This window comes from Garra rufa, chromosome 17 (assembly GCF_049309525.1).
Source record: "Garra rufa chromosome 17, GarRuf1.0, whole genome shotgun sequence".
NCBI lineage: Eukaryota > Metazoa > Chordata > Actinopteri > Cypriniformes > Cyprinidae > Garra > Garra rufa.
Genome location: NC_133377.1, coordinates 24,764,269 through 24,787,974, shown reverse-complemented (window position 1 = coordinate 24,787,974; position 23,706 = coordinate 24,764,269). Strand labels below are relative to the sequence as shown.

The 23,706-nt window shown below is 36.3% G+C and overlaps 2 protein-coding genes across 2 annotated transcripts; one reads left to right on the top strand and one right to left on the bottom strand.

Moving 5' to 3' along the window:
• Positions 1-8,477: 8,477 nt before the first annotated feature.
• On the top strand, positions 8,478-9,639 carry cart4 (cocaine- and amphetamine-regulated transcript 4). The gene is made up of 3 exons (XM_073822480.1): positions 8,478-8,718; positions 9,016-9,096; positions 9,224-9,639. Exons 1-3 carry the CDS (start codon positions 8,593-8,595, stop codon positions 9,329-9,331), a joined length of 315 nt encoding a protein of 104 aa, XP_073678581.1. The 5' UTR covers positions 8,478-8,592; the 3' UTR covers positions 9,332-9,639.
• Positions 9,640-12,623: 2,984 nt separating this feature from the next.
• Positions 12,624-20,505, bottom strand: jtb (jumping translocation breakpoint). Its single transcript, XM_073822117.1, has 6 exons — positions 20,337-20,505; positions 19,457-19,646; positions 19,292-19,332; positions 19,100-19,191; positions 14,946-15,025; positions 12,624-14,011 (listed from the first exon to the last, which is right to left on the bottom strand). The coding sequence occupies exons 2-6, from the start codon at positions 19,558-19,560 to the stop codon at positions 13,855-13,857; spliced, it is 474 nt and encodes a 157-aa protein (XP_073678218.1). The 5' UTR covers positions 19,561-19,646; positions 20,337-20,505; the 3' UTR covers positions 12,624-13,854.
• Positions 20,506-23,706: the final 3,201 nt, after the last annotated feature.

Here is a 23,706-nt window from a genome sequence, read left to right as displayed (position 1 = left end):
TTTAAATACAAACAGGGTAAGGTCAGAAACGTTGTAACGTGGCTCAGTGCTGCTGATGACGACAGGTGATATCTAAAACGGATTCTTATCAGAACTCTTCAGACAGTTTATGTTCTGTACTGCTCATTTTAAAGCAGCTTTATAAGATGTGCTTCTGATAAAGGGAGCCAGGAAAATCTCAACGGCTGAATCTGACGTTTTAGTCAGCCGATGTGTTCTCTTTTTTAAGACTGGCTTTTAAAGGATAAGGAATGAGGAATAGATCAGACTGACTTTCAGACAGGGTACCAGACTAGAATTGTTCAGATAAATTGCAGTCTTTTCTCTGCTGGGAAAAAAAAAAAAAAAAAAAAAAAAAAAAAAAACGTTGTAGTGAGTTTGGTCTCAAACAGAGATAAAACAGTTTCTGTGAGTCTTTAACTATCATTTAAAAGAAACCTGTATTTAAACAAAGTTATTTACAAAGATCTAATAAAGTCTTTTTTATATCTCTGTCATGCCACTTTTTATATTTAATTTGTGAGTCAGTGGGTTTATACAGCCAGTCTGATGTTTCATTCAGTATATAACTGATCATTCGCACTCATGGTCATGCTCCAGTAATGATTAATTTCAGTCATGTTCTCTGTTTTCCTGCCCCATTGTGTTTCCATATCAACACTTTCATATCAGTTTTGAGAATCATAATGTAAAGACCAGCTGAGGATGGCGCGGAAGAGGAAAGATGAGGCGAGTTTTTCTTCATCTCTCACCGTGCACAGTCAGACCACTTTCAGTTTGTTCTAAACAGACCAAAGCCATCAGAAGCCACCAGAATCACAAAACGTGATTTGCCACTGAAATAGATCAATGCAAGCAAACAGCTGGCGAGACTTGGCCATAGTTACAATGTACCACTTCAGCCGATAATGTCACAATGCGTTCTTCACATCTGGCCTTTAAAAACTGTTGAGTTTTGTCTGTTGAATCTATTTCTATCATGACAACTCTCAGAAGATTTTAGCACGGTAATGAATATGATAATGTTAATGTATTTGGTCTTGGTGAAATAGATCTACTGCGCTGCTGAAAATCTGCTGCTGTTGTTATTTGCTGTTGTTGTAGATTATTGCAGCAAAGCAAGTACAGGAACTTGCTACTGCCAATACATACGCAGATATGGTGCTGTGAGTATTTAAAACATACTGCCGCTGCACAAATAGCATATATAATAACCCGTAGCAGATCTAAACAGGTGAAGCTGGGGAAGGTGAAGGGGAAGCGTGTTGCAAAATGCTCTAGTGAATGCTAACCAGTCATTGGCTGCGCATGCAACATAAACCAATTAGCTTGTGCCGAGTAATTTAACACTGTGAACATTGTCAGTTTGTGATAAGGACCCATCAGCATGTGCCATCTAGAGTTTCATGACACAACTTGGCATTTAATGGGTTCTGGGATGGTGTTTATATTGTGATTCATATCATTTGATGGCAAATTAATTATTTGAGTTCTCCAGGACATTTTATCAGTGTCTAAAATGTTTGCTCCAAATTAGTTAAATCCATGGTCTTGACAGGTTTATTCTAAGGCTAATTTGAAGCTCTAGTCTGAAGGTTCTTTTTTTAGTATGAAACAGGAAAAATGTGCTAAAATTATACCATTAGGCTTACAGCAGCTTATCAGTAAGCTTAAACAGACAGTTCACCCAAAATGGAAACGCTTTCATCATTTACTCACCCTCGTACCCATATGGCTTTCTTTTTTTTTCAGTGAAATATAAAAGAACATACTTTAAATAATGTTGATAACCAAACAGTTTTGGTTCCCATTGACTTCCACTGATGAAAAAAAAAAAAAAATACTATGGACGTCAGTGGAAACTGAAACAGTTTATATATATATATATATATATATATATATATATATATATATATATATATATATATATATATATATATATATATATATATATATATATATATATATATATATATATATATATATATATATATATATATATATATATTTTTTTTTTTTTTTTGGCAGACTATCACTTTAAATTTACATCTTTGTACCTGATTTATTACCAAAAGGTACTTCAAAGCCAATAAAATACTACTATTCAACTTTTAGCAGTAAGTTGGCACCATCCCAGTGACATGCCAATTAATTCATGCATTCATATTTACACATATTTTAATGTTTTTTTTTAATCATATTTTAATGTTTTTTTAAAGAAGTCTCTTCTGCTCACCAAGCCTGCATTTATTTGATCCAAAATACTGCAAAACAGTATGATTTTGAAATATTTGTACTATTTAAAATAACTTTTCTATTTGAATACATTTTAAAATGTAATTTATTCCTGTGATTTCAAAGCTGAATTACTTTAGTCACATGATCCTTCAGGAATCATTCTAATATTCTGATTTCCTGCTCAAAAACATTTATTATTATTATGAAAACAGTTGAGTAGATTTTTTTCAGATGAATAGAAAGTTCAGAAGAGCAGCATTTATCTGAAATAGAAATCGTTTATAACATTATAAATGTTTTTATCATCACTTTTGATCAATTTAAAGCATCCTTGCTGAATAAAAAAAAAAATTAAACCGCTTTTAAAGGGTATAGTGTATAATGTTACAAAAGTTTTTTTATTTAAGATAAATGCTGATCTTTTGAATCTTGAACAGCTAATCAGCATATTAGACTGATTTCTGAATGTGAAACTGAAAACTGGAGTAATGATGCTGAAAATTTAACTTTGATCATAGAAATAAATTAGTTTTTTTTTTTTTTTTTGCTTTACTTTGGGTTAAATAAATACAGGTTTGGTGAGCAGAAGAACTGAACAGGATTTTACTTTTTAGTTTGGCTATCACAATACATTTCCTAGGTCTTTAAACAGCTTTAAGAGAGAAGGAAACGATTTACCAATTTATACAGGAAAACAGCTCTTGATGACACAAAATACAAACACAAATCCAAGAATGAGCTTGGACCCTTGACACTACCTGTGTATCTGAATGGCAAATATGGGATGCACCTTTGTGTGCAATAGTGGCATTCACATTCATGGACTGATTTGTGTCGTCAAGGCACATGCATCTACTTTTTAAGGTCTTCTATTTGATTCCAGATACATGAGGTCATACATTTTGTATAAAACTGGCTCCTCTGTGTGCTTCACAAGGTTACTGTGCTAACCAGGTGAAGGGATGAATAATGGTCTGACAATCCAGAGATGTGGATCTGTGGCAGATCCAGCACTGCTGAATAATGCAAGGAACAAACAATCAGCACACACACATTAACACAAACAACTCTCAACGAAGGACCACACTGTATTGGATATATTTAAGTATCCGCTGTACTTGCGTACTTGTGTTAATTGCAATAAATATCAGTTTTACCCTGATGTTGATACTTTTTGAACCGTTGTTGAACCGTTTTTTCTTTTTATTACTTGGTTACTTTTTTTTATCACACAGAGAGCAAGTGAATGGATTTTAGTGTATTACATATCATATACATACAAAAGCCCTCATTTCTATAGAAGGTTAAAGATCTTACCCATCACCCAAAATTGAACATTTGCTTAAAATGTACTCACATTAAGATCATCCAAGATGTAGATGAGTTTGTTTCTTCATCAAAACAGATTTGCTCACAAATGGATCCTCTGCGGTGAATGGGTGCTGTCAGAATGAGAGTCCTAAATGCAGATTAAAACATCAAAATAATCCACAAGTAATCAATTAAGCAAGGAATAATTGACGACGGCCGGTGAATTCTTATTCAAAATATGCCGTTACACCTCGGGTGTGCATTATTTTCGTAGAATTCAACGGACCGAAGTCAATTATTCCGCTTATACTACGGTTACCACACCTTAAAACATTAATCAGATGATATATTTCAAGACAATCGTCCGTTTTTTGTCCTTAAAACGCTATTGTGAGTGGGATTAATTTCTTAAGGCCCTTTCAAGGCCCTTTCACACGGGACGCGGCAAGCGGTAAAATCGCCGCGCGGCTGCCGCCTTCTCTTGTAGTGGAAGCGTTTTGTGCAGTTGAGGCGGGGTGTTCGCGACGCGGTCTGGGGGCGGACGTTGCCATAGTTACAGTTGCTTAAAAGTCTAAATAAAATGGAAAATTGTGTTTGTGTCATTCTGTCATTAATTATTGTCATTATTATTATTCAAACTTTTTAAAGATATAGTTTATTATAACACCACGCATAATAATGTATTGTTTGGACACTTTGTACATATTTGTATTTTTACCTGGCAAACTAACTCGTGTGCTCACCCCAAATATGAGATTTTAGATGATTCATACAGTTCTGGGAAATCCAGCACACTTAAAACAATCTTCTCCTCTATTTTCAACTATCCGTTATAAATTCAGTTAAATATTCTATGATTGGTTTTTAATAATCTGTTCACTGATTGGTTGAAGCCGACGCGGCTACCGCTGCCGCTCACAAAAAGATAAAATATTTTTATCTTTGGCGGCGCCTGCCGCGAAGCGCCGTGCCCGTGGAAGCGGCATGATTTTGGGTGCACGAGCACCGCTTGCGCTCCGCCTCCGCGCCGCCAGCGAAACCGCCTCCCATTGAAAATGAACTAGACACTCGCGACTGCCGCGTCCCGTGTGAAAGGGCCTTTACGCAGCTCATCCAATCCTTTCGTTACTAATTCCAAAATGTCATTTTAGATTTAGCAACGACATTTGAGCATTTGATAGCAAACTGATGCAGTTATAATGACGTTTAGACAGACCGACAGGCAAGCAGACAGATGGCAAGAGAAAGGGTGAGAGATATTAATCTGGTGAATTACCTCTCTCAAGTCTGTGCATCTCTCAAAAGTGATTGACAGCAGTGTAGTGAAACTTTAACTTAATTTTTCTTCAAGTTACCTCGCGTGTGAGAACTGTCATGTAGTTTTTAAGTTGTTAATCGTCAAAGCAGCGCTAACAACATTAGCGCATATGTGTGCAAACTGTATTGTGTGTGCGTCTGTGAGGGAGAGAGAGTGGGATGTGCTTTCCGAACATAATAAAACGTAATTTTGAGGCAAAAACATGGAAATAATCTGTCGTTTTTATTCTATTGTTTACTGTGTTTATTTGTTTGGCCAGTGTCGTTGTGAGTTTGGGTTATTTTGCTGTTTTGGCCTATAAGGACCTTTGAAATAACTGATATGGTGTGGCGAAGTGATATAGACGTGTAATGCGGTCAAGTGCTGCCTGGAACTACATTCACCGTGCGTTTCCCTAAAAATAACACACACCATTAGAAACTCGTCAGCCAATCAGATTCAAGCATTCAACGCCCAGTAGTATAATGTCATATAAAGTTAAAAGCTGTGTGTTTGTAATAAACAAAACCAGTCTATAATCCATAATAATGCTTCCTGCAGTGAAACAGTCCATCTTTTCACATTAAAATCCACCAACATAATTTTTTAGAACAGTTTTGGACTATTTTTGCTTGCTTAACCTGTGCATATTTTCCCCAGATTCTCCCCGATTCAGATGAGATGATTTTTCATTAAAGCAATATTTTAGATGTTAAAAACCCCTTAACAGTGGATTTTTTTCCCACAAGATGTTTATTGGAGATCACATACAGATTATTGTAATTTTTTTATCAGATATGATATGAGAGATTGACTCTCATTCTTACGGCACCTATTCATTAAAGATGATCCATTAGTGAGCAAATGATGTAATGCTGAATTTTTCCAAATTTGTTCTGATAAAGAAACAAATTCGAACTCATCTGGCCTTTTCTGATAATCATGAACTCTTGACTAAGTGAAGATGAATTCCCTATGGACTAGTGGTATGGATGAGCCACTTCTATGTTCACACTTAAATAAATACATTTGAACTTTTCCTTTAATGGCTCCCACTCTTCCGTTTTCACAAGAATGTGAGCATTGACATGAGAAGAGTGGAGCTTTAATTACGAGCTGTTGAGAAGATGAGTGACTCCCCCAGAGGAGAGAAATGAGACACAGTGAGGTGGTGAAAATGTCAGAAATCTGACCGCACCTAATCAGAATGTACGATATTGTCGAGAAGCTGTCTTCATCCTGTCACAGTCTGCTCAGGACGTTACGGGGGAAAAAACCCATAGTGAAATAATGAGTATGAATTAGGAGAATTCTTAGAATACCTAGAAATGAACTGTGAGATTAAAAATTACCTACACCTTTGCACCATATTTCTGTTTCGATGTAATTATTATATTAGCTATGCTTGATCCATCAATTCATATTTGTCAGGGTAATTATTTTAGAAGAGCTTTAAAATAATAAACTGAGAGGAGATAAGACTACTTTTAATAAAAGAATTACACAGTCAATTTAAGCGATTCAGAGATTCAGAGAAAGGATAAAATGTATGAGATGTATTATGTTAAAAGCTGTTTCTTTCACATTCACATCACATTCAAATATCGAAGTTTGTGATTTTGGATAATAACTCTGTCATTTCTTCACAAACATTCTGTCCATTCATTTAAGAAGCCAATATATTTACATACTTCAGCCCTACTGAAAAAAAAAAAAAATCTCAAACAGTAAGTAAATCTTGGCATACAAAGATCAGAACAAGGCAGTGTTGGATCAAAATGGATCCATTTTTTTTCTAAAGAGCATTGACAGATGAGATATAGGTCATATCCAAATACAAATATTCAGTGAAAAACAACATGTCTGATGACATCTTCCTTCATCAGCACTGTGAAATATAGGTCACATACCAATGTGACACTCGGACATAGATACTATTCTATGTGTGATATATAAAAGCAATGACTTTTAAATTTTTATAGATAATTATGTGGTGAATATATTGGTGAACAGCCATTGCCAATTAGAGGTGTGTAACCTTCCAGACACGAGTGGAATTGACTGCCCACTCACAGAGGTGATTCATAAAACCTTTCATTAAAAAACCTTTCATTGATGCTCATGTTTTTACCACATGCATTTACTTTAACTATTGTGCTCACAGATGCTGAAGGTTACAGCACTTTTAATACAACAATAAATAGATGAAATGCTAAGACTGACTTTTAAATAAATGAGAGAATGGATTATAAAGACATACTGTATTCTACGCTCTTACAAGTAATTTATGCTCTTGCAGGTAATCTTCATGTTGCCCAATTTACCTAAATGCACTCTATACTCTTAAAAATAAAATATCTTTATTTTAAAGAATTAGTTTACTTCCAGAATAAAAATTTCCTGAAAGTGTACTCACCCCAGTGTCATAGATGTTCATGTCTTTCTTTCTTCAGTTGAAAAAAATGAAAGCATTTCAGGATTTTTCTCCATATAGTGGACTTCAATGGAGATCAACGGGTTGAAGGTCCAAATTTCAGTTTCAATGCAGCTTCAATGGGCTCTACATGATCCCAGCCGAGGAATAAGGGTCTTATCTAGCAAAATGATCATAGTCTAAAAAAAGTAAAAAAATTATATACTTTTTAAAGCACAAATGCTGGTCTTGCACTAGCTTGACTTCACGCATTACATAGTCACGCTGGAAAGGTCACGTGTGACATAGGCAGAAGTACCTACCCAGCGTTTACAAAGCAAACATGCAAAGAAAAACGCCCTTTACAAAAAAGGATAAAAAAAACGATGTTAGACAATTTTAAAGTTGGAGGGAAAAAATGAGTGACTACATAATGCGTAAAGTCATCGACGTGCATCACAGAGCTACTGCAAGACGAGGATTTGTGGTTAAAAGTACAGAAATTTTTATTTTTTAGAAAACGACCAATTGTTTCGCTAGATGAGACCCTTATTCCTCAGCTGAGATTGTGTAGAGCCCTTTGAAGCTGCATTGAAACTGCAATTTGGATATTCAACCTGTTGATCCCCATTGAAGTCCACTATATGGAGAAAAATCCTGGAATGTTTTCCTCAAACACCTTAATTTCTTTTCGACTGAAGAAAGACAGACATGAACATCTTGGATGACATGGGCGTGAATAAATTATCAGGAAATTTTTATTCTGGAAGTGAACTAATCCTTTAACATTTGGATTCATAAACAATCTTTATAACCCGTGGAACCTGTTCAACGCACAAACATTCTTTTAGTGAAAAAATGTAATTTAGATGATTAAAAGAAACCTAAAATGGTTTCTCTATGTCATCCCTTTACAAAAATCCTTTTGAAATCTTTATAAGAGTGTTTACTTAGCAACAGTACGGATAACATTTCAAACAATTGCATGCCAATAAATACATTAGACAAATTCTCTTAGCAGCCAAACGGCAGATTTAAATTGCACGGATGTCAAAGCGATATCACCTCTGATTCAAACTGACTCCAAGCTGGTTCTTGAAAAAAAAAAAAACAGCCTACTGAATACGGATGTAGTGACGTTACGTGAATACATCAAGTAGCAGGAACACCGTATAAATAGAGAAAGTTTCCCAGCAACCCAGTGAAGCAATAGAAAGCGGCAGCGAGACCACAAGACCGAACTTTCAACGCTGGTATCGCCAAAGAGTAATAAAAAGTATTTTGTATTTTAAATTCGCAGTTTTACTTTACTGACGCAAAAACATTCAGCACCATGGACAGCGTCCGCGCAGCGATTTACCTGAGCGTTTTCCTCTCGCTGCTGTGCGTCTGCAGGGGTCAGATGTCACTGGACAACCGACTGACCGAACAAGATGAGCAATTCATCAAAAGAGACCTGGTAAGAGAATAAATGAGACTGTCAACAAATGCATTGTCAACCTGTTGATGTAAAAAAAGTTTCAGCAACAACTGAAAAACAGTATGTGAGCAGCGTAATAAGTCAGGACTGAGTTTATTAAATGAGTTAATTTCAAGTGAAACTATACGTGAAAGCCGCGTGAAATTTGCTGTAACTTCCAACGATTTTCACAGTGGAATGAGCTGTTATTAAGGTTTCACTTAGATAAATATAAGACTGCCGCAGAAATTAGTCTCTAATGTCTAATCCAAATCCATGTTTTGTGTTTGTGTTTAGGCTGAGGCGCTCGATGAACTTTTGGATGGAGATCAGGACAATCGGATATCTGTGGAGAAAAAAGCTAGCGTCATTCCAAGGGTAAACACATTCCTCCACTGTTTTATTTTATTTATTTATTTTTTAGTTTTCTTAGAAATACCGTTAATCAAGTAAAAGATGTTGACTACTATTAAAAATATCTAATGCGATGCATCATGTTTCTTAGTGTGATGTTGGGGAGCGCTGCGCCATGAAGCACGGACCGCGCATCGGTCGACTATGTGACTGTATGCGAGGAACAGCCTGCAATACTTTCTTCTTGCGCTGCTACTGATGGAGCTCGCCGCCAGCTCTCTTCTCTCTCAGGCACTGTGCTAAGAAACCCGTGACAGAAATGCTTGGGAGTGGGACACCTCGTCTATTTAACGGTTTACTTTTACGGGTGAAATTACATGGGTGATGTATTGATACTGTTGTATTGTTCGTAATCTTGACTACATGTGTATATGATTGTTTATTTTCAGTTAATAAAATGTCTTTAAGGCTCATTCGCTCTGAATATTGTCTAAATGAAAGTATGTATACATTCTCTGTGAGTTTATAATTTAACTATTAATAAAACCGTAAAAACTGTTAGAACAAGGTCTGAACTGAGGCATGTTATTACAAGTAGGCTAGCCTACATAATGGGTGCGATTAATTATGATTAACAAGTGTCTTGATGAATAACTAAAACCTCGATTTGAATAATCGTTAATCACTGGATTCTAGTGAATCTTTTAATTACGAAAGGAAACTGATGGAAAAGATGTGAGCGATTTTCGGTGAGCAATCAAATCACCAAAATAGCGTTTAGCGCAGTTAGCAGTTTGTGATTATATTTGTGATTTATATTTATATTATATATAATGCAGGGACAATGCCATTTTTGTTGTTTTAGAGTCTGGTACTTATCTGAAAGCGCTTGAGAAGCGCTATTACATCTTCAGGCAAATTCGACTTGAAATGAGTGTCTGTTTAGCGCAAACTTGTAAGATAACTTTTGTCGTTACACTTTAACTTTCAGTGAGAATAAACATTACATAATGTAAGCATACCCTTATTGATATTATTTAAGCCTAGATCCAGACTCATGTTTCTTAAATCCTCTTTGAAACAAAGAGGATTAGGGTACGGCGAGATCTGTCCACAGGTTTTGTGGTCACCAATAACTATTATATAAATTGAAGTAGCCTAAAAGTCAAATTGAAAGGAAATCTACATATAACGACAATGATAAATCCTTGATAATCTCATCAAGCCGCTCTTTCAGTCGATCAGCCGCGGTGATCAACAACCGTGTGACGTAGAAGCAGGTAAGACGTTTTAAGCCCCACAAACCTTTGCGTGAGAACTCGTGCTGGACCCCTCACGACTAGAAGCACGAATACGTGACTATAATAAATATATAATGTCAAATTTATCTTTACTTCTTGTAGCGCTTCACTGTGCTGTATATATTTATTCTAAAATCAGTGTTGTGGATTCAAGACCGCCAGAATACGAGCTAACCAAAGCATTCACTGACGACGGGACAGAAGTGGTGAGTTGAAACAGGATATTGCGCGGGTTCAGTTTTGGACCGCAGATCGTTGGATAATCGGAAAACTTATTGTTTATTTCAGACAAGAGCTGTGACAGAATATAAAGACAATCTTCAAAGACAGGTCGTCCCTATTTTGAAGAGAAAGTTCAACCGTCTTCCAGGAGTATGCAGGCGACTCAAAAGGAGGAGGATAACAATTCTGGTACTTCACTTTTGCTTATTAGAAGTCTGTATATCGTGACAAACACTTTTGTCGTGTATATTCTGCAGTGAAGTCATATCTGGTACGTGTCATCAATCATTTACTCACCCTCAAGTTGTTTCAAGCGTGTTTGGGTTTCTTTGTTCTGTGAAAAAAAAAAAAAAAAAAGACATTTGAATAATGTTTGTATAGACAGTTGCTGGAGAAATACTATGGATGTCAATAGCTACAGTTGAGGTCAAAAGTTTGCATACACCTTGCGGAACCTGCAAAATGTTAATTATTTTAGCAAAATAAGAGGGATCATACAAAATTCATGTTATTTTTTTGTTTAGTACTTACCTTTATAAGATATTTCACATAGTAGCATTTATAAAAATTACCTCTTTTGAAGTTCACATACACTTGATTCGTAATACTGTGTTAGCTGAATGAGTTAGTTAAACTGTCAGCAGTTATTCAGAAAAATCCTTCCAGGTCACTTAAATTCTTTGGTTTTTCAGCATTTTGTGTATTTGAACCCTTTACAACAATGACTGTATGATTTTAGGATCCATCTTTTCACACTGAGGGACTAACTATGCAACTATTACAGAAGGTTCAAACGCTCACTGATGCTCCAGAAGGAAACACAATGCATTAAGAGCCGGGGGGTGAAAACTTTTTGAATTTAAAGATCAGGGTAAATTTCACTTGTCTTCTGGGAAACATGCAAGTATCCTCTGTCGCTTCTAAAGGGCAGTACTAAGTGAAAAAAAAAAAAAGATATTTGGGCAAAATAAGAAAAATCACATCTTCATTCTGTTCAAAAGTTTACACCCCTGGCTCTTAATTCATTGTTTTTCCTTCTGGAGCATCAGTGAGCATTTAAAACCTCTGTAATAGCTGCATATGAGTCCCTCAGTTGTCATAGTCATTGTTGGAAAGGGTTCAAATACACAAAAATGCTGAGAAACCAAAGAATTTATGTGACCTGAAGGATTTTTCTGAAGAACTGCGGGAAGTTTAACTGTTCAGGACAAACAAGGGACTCAACTATCACCAAAACAAAAAAACAGCTGTGGATAATTCAGGTGACAACACAGTATTAAGAATCAAGCGTATGTAAACTTTTGAACAGGGTTATTTTTATAAATGCAACTATTATTTTCTCTTATGGACTATATGTAAATGTCTTTTATTTCAAATATCTTATTCAGGTCAGTACTAAACAAAAAAATAACATGCATTTTGTATGATCCTTCTTATTTTAGTAAAATAATTCTGCAAGGTGTATGTAAACGTTTGACCTCAACTGTACCTACCACTGTTGGGTTAGTAACATTTGTTAAAATTTGTCTTTTTTATTTAATAGATGAAATGAATTCACACAGGTTTGAAACAACTTGAGGGTGGGTAAATTTAAAACAATTTCATTTTAGGTCAACTATCCCTTTAAGAAACCAATGGCTTGTAGTAGAAGTTCATCCTTTTACAGAAAGTACTTTCTGAAAACCAGAATAATATTTTTGGTTACTTGTGACAAATTTTAATTGGCTTTTTTTAAATTGTTTCATTTTAATCAAATTATACAATTCTAAGTCCCTAAGGTTGCAGTTGAGAAGTATTTCTTACCATTTATCCCTTTTCTTCTCTTCACAGTGTAACACAGCAAAGTTCTGTAATTCGATTACACGTTTCCCGCATGGCCACATCTGCTCCTGCCCAAAAGGATCAAAGTGCACGCATTTCTTTTTATGGAGTTTGTGACCTCTTTTTTTTTTTTTTTTACTTTCATCACAATACATAATCACCCATCACGACGGACGCATGCAACAACAGACAAACTAAGGCAGACGATTCCTTTTTCCCCATTTATTCCTCAGTCCATTATCAACAGAGGAAAAGAAATGTCACTCATCTTTCATAAAAATACACTTTTTACTTTTAAGTACATCATTAAAATCAGTTACGGGACAAAGCTTGATCAAATTCCACACGGCTTCCTTTTTATCTTGTGGAGTTGAAAAAAAAAAAACAATCAGCCTTAACACAAAGGCATTACTCTGTCAATTTTGCTGTGAAGTGCTTAAAAAAAATAAAGAAAAAAAATTAATACATCTTATCCTCTTCAATTCAAGTCCAGCAGCTTTAACATACACTACAATGCAGTCTTGCATATATCAGTCAGATATGAGTACAGAGCTGGTATTTTTGAGACTGACATTATGAACCAAGACGTTTGTTCACATTTTATATAAAATATTTCTTTTTACTCAGGAGGGCAAAGACTGCAAGTAAACACCATGAATGAATGAAAAAAACTAAAACTTTAATAAAGAGCTCCTACAAGTCACTAAAGAACGTGTCAAAAACACTATAAAAGTATATACTGAAAATAAGGATTTAACAAACAGCAACTGCACATTTAAGATGAATTAAATTACTCTTAATGTTCCTGGATGAAACATGTCAATGGTAATGGATGGACGAGTGTGTCAGTTTGGAAGTCAGGAAATCTGTGATTTCATGACCGATAGCATGTTCCAAAATGAATGAAGCTAAATGAACAAACCCTGAAACTCACCCTGTCTAACGCAAACCCGTTGTGATAAAACACAAAACTGTCTCTTCTTTCAAGATTTTGACCATATGGTTCAATCTCAGCTTGACAAAATACTTGATGTGCTTTAGGATTATTGAAAACATGCAACATACACACATATTTTGTTCTACACACACCACCTTTACAGCATTTGAAACAACAGGTATACGCAGAGCTGTACATCTTCTGTTACAAAATAGGGACTGGACTTCTGTCTTGCATAATGTTTGCTGATTTGATGGGATGGTCTTGAGATTCACATCTAGTTAGTTAAATCCTGCACAGAAGCAGCATTCACTAGTAATGTCAGTCTGACGAGTAACTTAGAGCACATTGTGCCCGTTCAGAGCTTTGTCTTTGTGCGTCCGGTAAGATTAAACCAGTGATAAGGTCTGCAAGCCTCCATGGACTGTGGGGTTATGCCCTTTGCTGAGAGTTTATAACACCAGGCCACAGGCCCATTAACTTTTAGTACAGTCCGGTCTACTAAATAGATTCTATCTGTCGCCGAACCTTGTCAGAGGCTTGGCGGTCAAGGGAGCGTTGCCTTGCGACCACCACCATTGCAAAGACAACAGTGAGAGCAAGCATTGCGCCCTCAAATTTCCAAAAGAGATGCTCCTCCATTCTGGTTGAGCGACAGCTGAATTGAAAACAAAGAGAAAGAGTGAATTAAATTAGAATGATTTCTAGTTGGGTTAATAAAGCTGCCAGCCTTTTTGTTTGCAAACATTTGGTATTTCGCCATCAAAGCTGTAAACTTAATTTGTGATTGAGTGTAATATTACACAGTAGAAATGTTTGCAAATAAAGCAGTGTTTATACAACAGAAAGCAAAATCATCGCTTTCATTAATGACTTTTTCATTAAAGGGGTCATGAACTGCCTTGTTTTATTATTTTGAACTGTTCTTTGAGGACCACTTGTAATGTCAGAGATTTTTACATTAAAAAACAATTTATAAGTTTGAATAGGTGTGGCAGATTGTAGACTCTGAAGTAAACACCCACTGCTATTATGGGCTAACAGTTGTGTAAGTTTGACAGCCTACATCCTTTATAGATTGACACTGCTGTGATTTAGATTAAAAATCCATAAACACTCAGTACATATCAAACAATCTGTAATAACAGACAAAATCAATAGTGACCACATAAATAAAAAAAAAGTTACTCAAACTTGTGTGGTGCAACATTACTATCGGATCCAATATAATTGGCACAGCATCATCTTTTAGTTTCAATCTTTCTGAAAATGCAAATGTGTAAACAAATCCATGGTAAAATTAAGTTAACAAAAGGACCTGGAACTTGGTGTGGCACATTCCACAACCTGTTTTGGCAGACTGGCTTCAATATAAGCTTTTTTTTAGACTAATGAGAAAGTTGAGTTGGAAAATTTACACAATTTTATTTTTAATAGTACAATAATAGAAATAGAATATTGATTTCTCAGTTGATGAACCCTTTAAATAAATTAATTACCTAAGGTTTAGAACATGCAGACAGAACAAAACAAAAAGACTCGATATGCTATCGCAAGAATAGGATATATATTTGTGGTAGAGAGACACTCACCTTTTGTATTCATCTCTGTTAGACTTAGTGCAGTTGATCTTTTCTACAAATCCTGTTTGGCTGCAGGCAGGTATAGTTTTCTGTAAAAATTACAGCAGGTTTACACTTAATGTTTTACTCATAATGCATAACTCATAACTTTTTCTTCTGGAGCAACAGTGACTGTTTGAACCTTTTGTAATATGTATGAGTAGGAGTAAAGATGGATCTCAAAATTATACAGTCATTGTTGGAAAGGGTTCAAATACACAAAAGATGCTGGAAAACTAAAGATTTTTCTGAAGAACAGCAGGCAGTTTAACTGTTCAGGACAAACAAGGGACTTGTGAACAACTATTACAGAAGGTTCAAATGCTCACTGATGCTCCAGAAGGAAACACAATGCAATAAGCCAGGGGGTGAAAACTTTCTAAATTTGAAGATCAGGGTACATCTAACTAAGTATCTTTTGTAGCTTCTGAAGGGCAGTACTAAATCAAAAAAAAAAAAAAAGATATTTAGGCAAAATAAGAAATATATACACATCTTCATTCTGTTCAAATGCTTACACCCCTGGCTCTTAAAGGAACACACCACTTTTTTTGGAAATAGGCTCATTCTCCAACTCCCCCCCGAGTTAATAAGTTGAGTTTTACCGTTTTGAAATCCATTCAGCCGTTCTCCTGTTCTGGCGATATCACTTTTAGCATAGCTTAGCATAGATCATTGAATCCTATTAGACCAATAGCATCACCTTCAAAAATGACCAACGAGTTTTGATATTTGTCCTATTTAAAACTTGACTCTTCTGTAGTTATATCGTGTACTAAGACCGGCGGAAATGCAAAGCTTCAATTTTCTAGGCTGATAAGATTAGGAACTTCACTCCCATTCCGGCGTAATAGTCAAGGAAGTTTGCTTCCGTAATATGGCCGAAGCAGGAGCAGTAATACCACGTAGCACATGTGCAAATGCTAAACTAGCTGGGAACTCATTTCTGATAATACTCCGCCTGCTTCGGCCATATTACGGCAGCAAACTTCCTTGACTATTACGCCGGAATGGGAGTGAAGTTCCTAATCTTATCAGCCTAGAAAATTGAAGCTTTGCATTTCCACCGGTCTTAGTACACGATATAACTACAGAAGAGTCAAGTTTTAAATAGGACAAATATTGAAACTCGTTGGTCATTTTTGAACGTGATGCTATTGGTCTAATAGGATTCAATGATCTATGCTAAGCTATGCTAAAAGTGATATCGCCAGAACAGGAGAACGGCTGAATGGATTTCAAAACGGTAAAAATCAACTTATTAAGCAGGCAGTTTAACTGTTCAGGACAAACCAGTGACTATAACAAAAAAAAAAAAAAAAAAAAACAACAACTGTGGATCAATCAGATAACAACAACACAGTATTAGCAATCAAGTGTATGTAAACTTTCAAACAGGGTTATTTTTATAAATTGAACTATTATTTTCTCTTGTGGACTAAATGTAAATGTCTTTTATTTCAAATATCTTATTCAGGTCAGTACTAAATAAAGTAACATGCATTTTGTATGATCCCTCTTATTTTGGTACAGGGTATATGCAGGAATTCTAAAGGTAATTTCAATACCTTTTTAAGACTTTTTAAAGACCTTCTCAGAATATTTTAAGACCTCATCGCCACTTCAAGTTCTAATCAGTATCAAACCATTAACTTAATAAACAGTTGTTAATAAACAGTTGTAGTTAATTATACTACAGGGCCATTGAATGCCGTCTGATTGGCTGACGAACGTTCTAGAGGTGTGTATTATTTTCAGGGAAACGCACGGCGAACGTAGTTCCAGGCTGCTTTTGACCGCAGTACATGTCTATATCACTTCGCCACACGATTTCAGTTATTTCAAAGGTCCTTACAGCCCACTAATAGTAAAATAACCAAACCCCACAATGACACTGGCCAAACTAATAAATACAGTAAACAACAGGATAAAAACGACGGATTATGTCCATGTTTTTTTCCCCACAATATTACGTTTTATTATGTACGGAAAGCACAAACTCTATTTCTCTCGCTCTCTCTCACTGACAGACGCACACACAAACAGCACTCGCGCTAATGTTGTTAGCGCTGCTCTGGCAATGAACAACTAAAACTACATGACAGTTCTCACAAGCGAGGTAACAACGGCGTGGTCTTGAAGAAAATTAACTTAAAGTTTAACTGTTAGTAGAGACGATGCTGCCAGTCACCTTTCAGAGACACACAGACTTGAGAGAGGTAATAATGCACTTAATCTCTCTCCCCCTCTCTTTCTGTCCGTCTGTCTAAACTTCATTATTAACTGCATTAGTTTACTATCAACGGCTCAAGCGTCGTTACTAGTTCTCAAACGACGTTTGGAACTAGCAACGAAGCTGTTGGATGAGCTGCGTAAGAAATTAATCCTAAATTACTCACAATAGCGTTTTAAGGATAAAAACCGGACGAATGTCTTTAAATATATCATTTGATCGATGTCTTGAGGTAACTGTAGTATAAGCGGAATAATTGACTTCGGTCCGTAGATTTCTACGAAAATAATGCACACCACCTCGTGCATTATTATTCTCCCTGTGCTGTTTTTTAATGTTTCAAGTGTTGCATGTGTTTTTGTCCTGTAGCTTTTTTTTTTTTTTTTAACTAAGCATAAATTTTTCATTATGTATGTATGTTTAGTAAAATCATTTATTAGTCTTAGGTGGGATAGGTATTTTCTAGGGCTGTCCCCGAATAGTCGAAGATTCGATGCATCGATATGCGGAGCCTGATTCGACCACCGATCTCACAGTCGAATCTTCGCGGGTGAAACGAGCATCATACCATTTTGGCAATATGGGGGTGCTCAATGTCTAATTGCACACAGAACTACTGGTTTTGTACGGTTATATTAAGTTATATACAGCCTTTGATTATGATAATGCAGTAAAAACAAAAGTGAAAAGAAAGAAGCGTTCAATAAATATTTTTAACGTGTTTGTGAATAAATCTAACCACCCCTGTGACAGATTTAATTTTCACTTGCCCTGATGCATGATGAGATGCGGACCATCTTGACGGCAGGGATTAAGCGGCGATCACACAGAACGCGTTTTTGAATGGTTTTCTGTTGGCAGTGAGCGTTCTGCGCTCTGTTTATGCGCCCCCCGCGCCTCGCGTTTTTGCAGGAGCGCTCTGAGCGCCTGAAGTTGAAAAAAAAAAATCAACTCTGAGCGGAAAAACGCCCAACGTCATTTACGTTCTTTTCCATTGTCCAATCGAATGAATGGAGAGGCGGGTCTTCTGTTGTGATGGCGAAAGTTTACCGTTGCTTAAAAAGTCCGGAGACTGCAAGAAATGGAGGAGAAACCTTTGGTGTCTATCGTGGGTAACCAGGAGCTGTATTATTTAGGGTTTCTGCTAATATGACAGTTTACTTAACTGCAAAAAACTAAGATTTTAGAGCGTTCGCGCTATAATCCTTTGATTTGACTGACAGGACAGCTGTTTCGGTCGTTGCTTAGCAAAAAAGGCAGTGCTGTGCGCCTCGCGTTTTTAGAACTAAAAGACGCGTTCTGTGTTTTTATTTAAACCTAAATAAGTTCGTCTGTCAGTTGGCAGGCAGTTTTGGTCGCTTTATTAAAAGTTGTTGCTGTGTGCAGTGTGTAAAATAAAATAAAAACTGTTTTACCCTCCTGCTGACTAGTGTCGTGCCCCTCCCAACCCATTCACACACACACATAGGCCTAGATGATTCGACTATCGGTCGACTATAGAAAGATTCGAAAATTCTGATTCGACTATGAAAATTCATAGTCGGGGACAGCCCTAGTATTTTCGGGAGGGGGCGCCAGATTTTTTTAAAGGTTTAAAGGGGGGCGCGAGCAAAAAAGTTTGAGAACCACTGGACTATGCCAGGATTAGGCCATAGTTCTATTAAGACATTTAAATATTTTTTTACGTCTTGAGACAAAACAAAGGTACTTATATATTTTAAGATCAGTCAGTGCAAGTTTCTTTCAGCTGAAACAGCTCAAACTTACATTTTAGTCTGGGATTAGGCTTGAGCCTTGTCTGTGAAACTGGGGAATGATAAGTAATACTGACCCCAAAACTTTTGAGCAGTTGTGTGTGTGTGTGTGTGTGTGTGTGTATATGTCCACTCACCGATTGTAAACCTTCACATGCACTGCACTCTTTAGCCACCACAAACTCCTCCAAATGCCAGCATGGTGCTGTCACTGCCTTTGTTACTGCAACTACAACAAAAAAACATAAGGACAATTACAATTATATGAACTTGGTACACTTGAAAAGAACAATCTTTGATGAAATACTGATTTAAAAAAAAAAAAATACCTGCTGCCTTCTCATCACTAAGAAGAGCTGCTCCAAACACTCTAGAAGAAAAAGTTTAAACATGGAATGAATGAAAATGATCAAAGGTTTGTTTTGCATTTACTCTGCATTAGAAGAGAATCACTTAAGGTTATCTGTATAAAAATAATCTGTAATTGTTCTCACCTAAGAGACACTAAACCCCAGAATAAAGCATGCAGGGCCAGTATCCGGGGTCTCAGACATGCCATAGGGATCCTACAGTCACTCTCCATCGCTCTGGTGCACATGCGTTTATAAAGTAACACAACTGACGCTCACAGCCGGTTCATAGCTTAAAGTTTCTTTCCTTGAAGCAGTAAAACATCCAAAGTACCTACAAATACACACAAGAAAAATAAAATGAAGACACCAAACGTCACAGAAACACTAAACACACTGCCACAGGCGATTTGAGGTAACTTCTGATCTAGACTGACTGACGTAATCTCATTACCTGGGATATTTACGTGATGAATCAAGACACAGTGACGTGTTAAAGAAAACAGACTAATATAAAATGTATCACTTTTGTATTATAGTGGAAACTACGTTAGCAGAACAACTAAAAATCCCGTTTAAGAAATTCTGTAGTTGTTTGCCACGCTAACGTTACACATAACGTAAAACGATTAAACTAACGTTACATGATACCACACTGGAAGTTACTAACAAAAAGTAACAAACTACGTTAAAGGTACTTGAAATGTAATGTCATTTAAATATATAACTATTAGATTAAATGATGTTAACTCAACGCAGTGTTTAAATCTCACTGGGTTTTGAGAAACAGTCTTTTAACTGACAAACACCTACCGTTAAACCAACGTAAATGTATATAAAATCGAAGAAATAACTTCCGCTGTATATCAAATTGCTTGACTTCGCTCGTCCCTGATTATAGACACACACAAATACAGAAGTAAGCCCGCTGATGAGCTCACGAGTTTCGTAAACAGAGAAAGTGTGGTAAGCTCCAACTAAACACGGTCCACATCAGCAGGGAACACGCAGTAACGTTACTCACCCGAAATCATATTATACGAGCGCCCGTCTCTCCGGACATTCCCATGAGAGGATCTCTGAAACACTTAACGGCCAGCAGTCATCGATCACTAGATATACACACGACTGTTAGCTCTGAATTAACCGTATAAATGTTTTTATTTACAGAGACCTCTAGCTAAGGGCCTGCCTGCCATACTGAAACGGAGAGAATTACGTCACAGGAGACTGTGGCTTTCAAATCAGATTTAAAGCGTATCGCCCTCTAGTGGAGCGGCTCTTCATTATCACGACCGTATTTCCTCTCAAAATGTATTTGGATATGTACAGTTGCAATCGAAATTATTCAACCCCCCAAAGACTGCAGTACTTTACATATAAAAGCTTGTCTGAAGATCCAGGACTTCATAAAAATTGCATCTACAACAGTTTACTGGCATATTAAAAGTGATAATCTCAATATATAATGTAATGTGTTTGAGTTCTAGGATTTGTTAATAACACAGCTGTCATTATTATTCAACCCCTATTCAACATTGCCGTTTTAAGTCATCTATTTTTGTGGTGAACAAAAATTGTCTTAAAACACAATTAAGCCTTCAGAAACTAATAAAAAATCTGAATCAGCTTGAGATGTTACACATCCATACATTTTTCCCATGCATGTGCTGAAGTTGAGTAGCAAATATGGTCAACAGAGCTCTCACAAAAGATAGAGAGAAGAAATTGTTTTATTATATTAGAAAGTCTAAGGCTATGTGAAGATTTCCAAGACATTAAAAGTTCCTAGAGACACAGCTAGCAGTCTTATTCCTTAGTTTAAAGTGTGTTGTACCAGAAATCCTTTGAGGGTGTTGAACCAAAAATGCACAATTTCATAAAATGTTTGATCAGATCAACTGAGAAAAACCTGCAATGTACAGCCAAAGACTAGCAAGATGACTCGATGAAAGGAGGAAAAATATTTCATTGCAGAGTAGAAGATGAACATAAGACAAGCATGGCTTTCATGTTGGAACATCTTGGCGAATACCAATCTTGATCAAGAAGAACAAAAAGGTCAGCTTGAACATGCTAAAATTGGATAGACCTATGGAGTTCTGGAAGAATGTTTTATGGAGTGATGTGACCAAACTAGAACTTTTTGGACCTATGGATCAGCGGTATGTCTGGTACAAAAAAAAGGGGAAAACTTATGAGCAGAAGAACACCATCTCATTGTCAAACATGGAGGTGGGCCAGTCCTATTATGGGGTTGTTTTACTGTAGCAGGAAGTGGAAAACATGACCGTATGAAGGAAACCATGGATTCTTTGAAGTATCAGGCCATTTTGAAGAGAATTGTGATGCCTTTGGTACAAAGACCGAAGATGATGATCAATGGACTTTCCTGCAGGACAATCATCCCAAAGTAAGCATCCAAATCTATTAATGCTTGGTTCAGGGGTCAGTCACAGAATGTTCTTGAGTGGCCTGTTCAGTTTCCAGATTTAATTCTCGTTGAAAATATTTGGTCGAATTTGAAGAAAGCAGTGGCAAAATGAAACCAAAGATTATCAGTGATCTAAAAGCTTTTTCAGGTGAGGAATGGGCCAATAATGCAGCAGAGAGGTGATAGACGCTTCTAAACACTTTCAAAGAGCGTTCATTGGTGGTTTTAAAGAATAAAAGATCCTACACCAAATTTGACTTTTGGGGGTTGAATAATTTTGAACATGAACGTTTAGAGCCAATTTGATTTTTTTTTCCATTATTCATCAATTTATGTTCTCAGAATTACTCAAATGTGTACTAAAATACTTTCTCCAATAGTGTACTAATGCCTTTGTTAATTTGTTTTTAGAAAATTTAGTTCTCTGCAGCAAAATGTCTTGCAGGTCAAGGGTGTTGAATACTTTCGATTGCAACTGTACGTATGGATTTATTTACGTTACATACAAAGTACTCTATCAAATAGTTTCTCCAAACAATGATGGTTCAAAATTGGGATTTGCTGGTCCCACGAACCTGACTGGTGGATGTATGAAGGCAAGTGTAGTATCTACTTTTTTGTCTGATTCTTATTGTTTTGTTTTTACACCCCACTTGGTTCGTGATTTAGTGATATTTGGCACATCTTGACGCTACACATGATTTGTGTACGGGTTAACATTCGGTTTTATTGTTAATATTGTTATTTACACTTTAAGTAATATATGGTTATTAGTTATTTATAAAAAAAATTTTCTTCAATGCATAAGTAAGTTTATGGGTGAGACTTCCGGTTTATTAGCCGCTATAGGGAAATAACAAGATGAATAACAACCTGCAGTAAACGGTAAAACTGTTTGCACTACAAACTAGTGTTCATAATTAAGATAATACATTAAAATAATTTGGTAAGACACACCAATTTGCAATATCAAGCAGCAAAACTAGCTGTTTTGTACAGCTGTCAATTGTAGAACATGGATGAGACTGGAAGCCAGAAACATTAAAGGTGCCATAGAATGCTTTGAAACAATATTTTAAATTGTTCTCTGATATCTACATAGAAGGTAAATGGCATAGGAAAGGGCAAAACATTTCCAGAAATGGTTTTACAGGTCAATTTACAACCCTAGAAATTGTCCCTAGAATGAAATGCTCTGTTATTGGCTTATTTGGAAGGCTCGTGAATATTAATGTGAGCTATACTCTGATTGGCTGTTTCACAGAGCTGCTCATCTCAATAGCTCGCACATAGAGGAAATATTTATTTAATTACGGAGCTCTAGCCCCTTTTAATATGCGGTTTGTTGAATCTGCCGTTTTGAATCCCCACATTTTACTCTCACTATAGTAAATGCATGTGCTCTGTGTAACGTTATACTGCAGCGACACAAGGACTTACCGCACAAGTTTTGATGCTTTAGTGATGCTCAGGATCTGTTATGTGGTAAGTGAAATCTAACTGCAATGTAACAGTATGTACATCTGTACTGCAATGTAACAGGCTACCACTAGCATTAAGCTAACCATGTCCCTTCAGCTCCTGTAATTTTACTGATGTACTTACGCTACTGGTGATTGGACAATGCAAATGTTGGGGGCGTAACTATTAACGATCGGGGCTATTGCGTTGGAATTTACCTGTTTTTCGGTGGTCTTTTGCAAACACCAGATTTATATGAGGAGGAGGAAATGGTGGTGTTTGAGACTCATGGTATGTCATGTTCATGTACCCAACTATGCCAAGGTAAACACAGTTTTCCATTCTATGGCACCTTTAAATTTACAAATGGCATCATGGGATGCTCTGATTTACAGTATGTTTAAAATGTATCAAAATGTATTCAAAAGAGCATTACATTGTTGTAAATTACTTCCAGAGATCTGTTACACTTGTTTTTCATAAACAAAATCTGGATTTA